The 2,941-nt window shown below is 40.0% G+C and overlaps 1 protein-coding gene across 1 annotated transcript; it reads right to left on the bottom strand.

Annotated features, from left to right (window-relative positions):
• Nucleotides 1–536: 536 nt before the first annotated feature.
• On the bottom strand, nucleotides 537–2,057 carry LOC110005429 (phosphoenolpyruvate carboxykinase [GTP], mitochondrial-like). Its single transcript, XM_020660786.3, has 2 exons — nucleotides 1,931–2,057; nucleotides 537–1,832 (listed from the first exon to the last, which is right to left on the bottom strand). Exons 1-2 carry the CDS (start codon nucleotides 2,040–2,042, stop codon nucleotides 1,363–1,365), a joined length of 582 nt encoding a protein of 193 aa, XP_020516442.2. The 5' UTR covers nucleotides 2,043–2,057; the 3' UTR covers nucleotides 537–1,362.
• Between the last annotated feature and the right edge of the window lie 884 nt (nucleotides 2,058–2,941).

Here is a 2,941-nt window from a genome sequence, read left to right as displayed (position 1 = left end):
AAGCCGCATTTGCAACTCTCCTCCACCCCAGCTCCTCCTTTAATGTTGTCCAGACTTAATCAATGTCATGCTGTTGTCATTGATGCCTGCTCTGTTTGGCTTTGCTGCTTCTCTCCCTGCCTTATGCTTTCCATGTTATCATGTGGAAGGGCAGGGAGATCCCAGACCAGAGCCATACTGCCAAATATAAATAATTACAATGAAGTATTTTTCTTGACAAAGGGGTCCTGACTGAAATCTTGTTGCTGTGTAATATTCAGCCTCTTATATATGTGCAACTAAAACATACAGAAGTCTATTAGGGACTTTTTTATATTAAACTTACTACAAGCAGTTGCAGTCCACATTTACTTTATTTTATTAACCTTTAATTTAATATGTTTAGTTTTATTGTAAAATGCTTTAATTTGATGGTTTTTGACGAGGCATGTTAAATCTCCATCACTTCTCTTTTATTTCCATTTTCTCACCTTGTTTGTTTCCCATGTTTTCATTTGTATTTTTGAAAAACTTCAAAAATAAGCACGAGGCAAAGCTTCTGCTTTTGAAGATATTTATTCATTGCACTGTAATAAAAACCTTGTCTCCTCAAAATACCTAATAATCTCAGTCGCACTTATTGGTCCAACATTTTATATTTATGTGTAAACATCACCTGAAATCAAGGAATTGAATCACAAACATTACAAAAGTGGCAAAATGGATTATGCATAGTATTCGTTGGGCACATGAATTAATATATTGACTACTTACAGGACTTTTTATTTTGTGTATATGTGAATATTAAGAGCGTTCTGTTAAACTTTTAATAAAGCATCTTTAAACAACTGATGCTTAAAATTCATTTGAAATCATTTTGTAAATAAAATGTTAAAAACTCATCCATCTCTGTCAGAATTTTGCTAAATCTTTGGGTATTAGCCTGTAAACATTAGAGGCCTAGAAACTGTATTGCTAAATGTCACAAAGGCCCTACAGAGCCAGGTTGACTGGGCTTCAGGACCATGCCAGGTTATGTGAGAGAATAGAGGTAGACATATGCTTCTCTTAATGACAAGTTTAACAACTACAAACAAATCTAACCTTCATGTTGCAAAGCAAACCTGTCCCTCAGTGATGCAGCATTCATGTCAAGTAGTGTCAATGTGTAGGATCTGCATCGTAGATTATTTTCACTAAAATCCCTGACTGTGTTCACAGAGAAAGAACATCTGTCTCACTTTTCCTGAACTGAATCCCTTCAAATGTTAACTTCTCTGTGTATGTGAACCCAGCCAGTGACTCTGGTTGCACCCTGATGGTCTAAATGTTGAGTCAGTGACCACCTCCCTGTTTCTGGATGGACTTCATGTTAGTAGGTTTTTAATTGTGTACTCTGTCCTCCAGAGCCTTCAGCTCAGCCTCCACCTGAGCTGGCAGATCAGCTCCAACCTGCTGAGTGAAGTAAGCTCTCAACTCTTTTGTCTCCTTCTGCCAGAAAGGAACAGGCACGTCAAACAGAGCACCCATATCCACGTTGCCACTCAGACCTTTAGTGTCGACGGCGCCATCTACTGGCAGCCAGCCGATAATGCTCTTCTTGGCTGCTTCATCCTCACTCTCCCTGCCGCAGCACTTGAAGATCCACTCCAACACGCGGGCATTTTCACCAAATCCGGGCCAGAGGAAGGAGCCAGATGCGGGGTCCTTCCTGAACCAGTTAACATGGAAGATCTTGGGTAAATGAGTGGGGGCCTTCCTGCGCTCCATGCTCAACCAGTGAGCGAGGTAGTCACCAAAGTTGTAACCGAAGAATGGACGCATGGCAAAGGGGTCATACATAATGACCTTTCCTGAAGGAAACATGACATCCTTTAGCAGTAGTTATAGTAACTTCCTCACCATCCTATCTTCAAAGAACAACTCTTAAATGATTTGTGTGAGCTTGTACCTTTATGCTCAGCAGCTGCCGTGGCCTCTGACCTCATGGCTGCTCCAACAAAGACTCCGTGCTGCCAGTTGAAGGACTCATAGACCAGAGGAACTCCTGACAACATCAGCATTTGATCAATTTCATGCACACTTGTTTGGGTTTTGGGAAATGTTGCTTGACTTGCCATGTTGATATTAAACACAGATTGTAGTGCACATGTTAAGAACAAGGCAGCACAAACAATGTGAAGCAGGAAGGTGCTGCTATGCTGTATATTATATTGTTATCACAGCAGCTACACTGTAACTGAGAGATCTGTTTTATGCACACCGTTGTAGTATTTAGTTTCAGTCTGAATCAGAGTACAACAGTGCAGGACTATGATAGTGGTGTAATACAGCTTAAGCTTTTTATAAACTAATTATAAGAAAACGTATTAAAAACATGTTCACACTATTTTTCCATGCTTTGAATAAAATGACCTTTACCTTTATCTGAACTCATCAGCTCGTCTTTACCTATCCTGTCTCTTTTTCTCTTAAACAGGATGTTTTTCTTTCTCCAGTCCAGTGTCCTGCCTTTATTCAAGAGATAGGACAGTGGATAGAGTCGGAAATCAGGGAGAGAGAGAGAGAGAGAGAGAGAGAGTGAGGAACAGGTCAGATTTAACCCTGCAGCTGTCTGCTTGGAGGACTAATGCCTCCGTACATGGGGGGCACCCACTAACCACTGTACCACCGGTGCCCCCCTGGTCAACTTTGAATCCTTTTAGTAGTTTGGTCAACATGGTGTTAACTTTTATGTCCTGACCAAATAGGGATGTGAACCAGGGGCCTTCTGACTGTAAGGGAATATGATATCCGCCTTTAGCCCCTTTAAAAATGCCATTTTTATCATATATATATTTTACATGTGGGACAATGTCATGATAAGATCCTTTTGACTTATAATTTTAATTTCTATTGAACCATTTTTGTAAATATGAAAACTTTACATTAGTTGAGATGAAGTAAAAACACAATATTAAGT

This window comes from Labrus bergylta, chromosome 20, assembly GCF_963930695.1.
Source record: "Labrus bergylta chromosome 20, fLabBer1.1, whole genome shotgun sequence".
In the NCBI taxonomy this organism is placed as follows: domain Eukaryota; kingdom Metazoa; phylum Chordata; class Actinopteri; order Labriformes; family Labridae; genus Labrus; species Labrus bergylta.
This window is presented reverse-complemented; position numbering and strand designations above follow the sequence as displayed.

Coding starts and splice junctions, on each gene's coding strand:
- LOC110005429 (XM_020660786.3), bottom strand. CDS start 2,042: ATGCTGATGTTGTCAGGAGTTCCTCTGGTCTATGAGTCCTTCAACTGG. Junction 1,833..1,930: donor GGCAGCTGCTGAGCATAAAG/GTACAAGCTCAC, acceptor TGTTTCCTTCAG/GAAAGGTCATTATGTATGAC.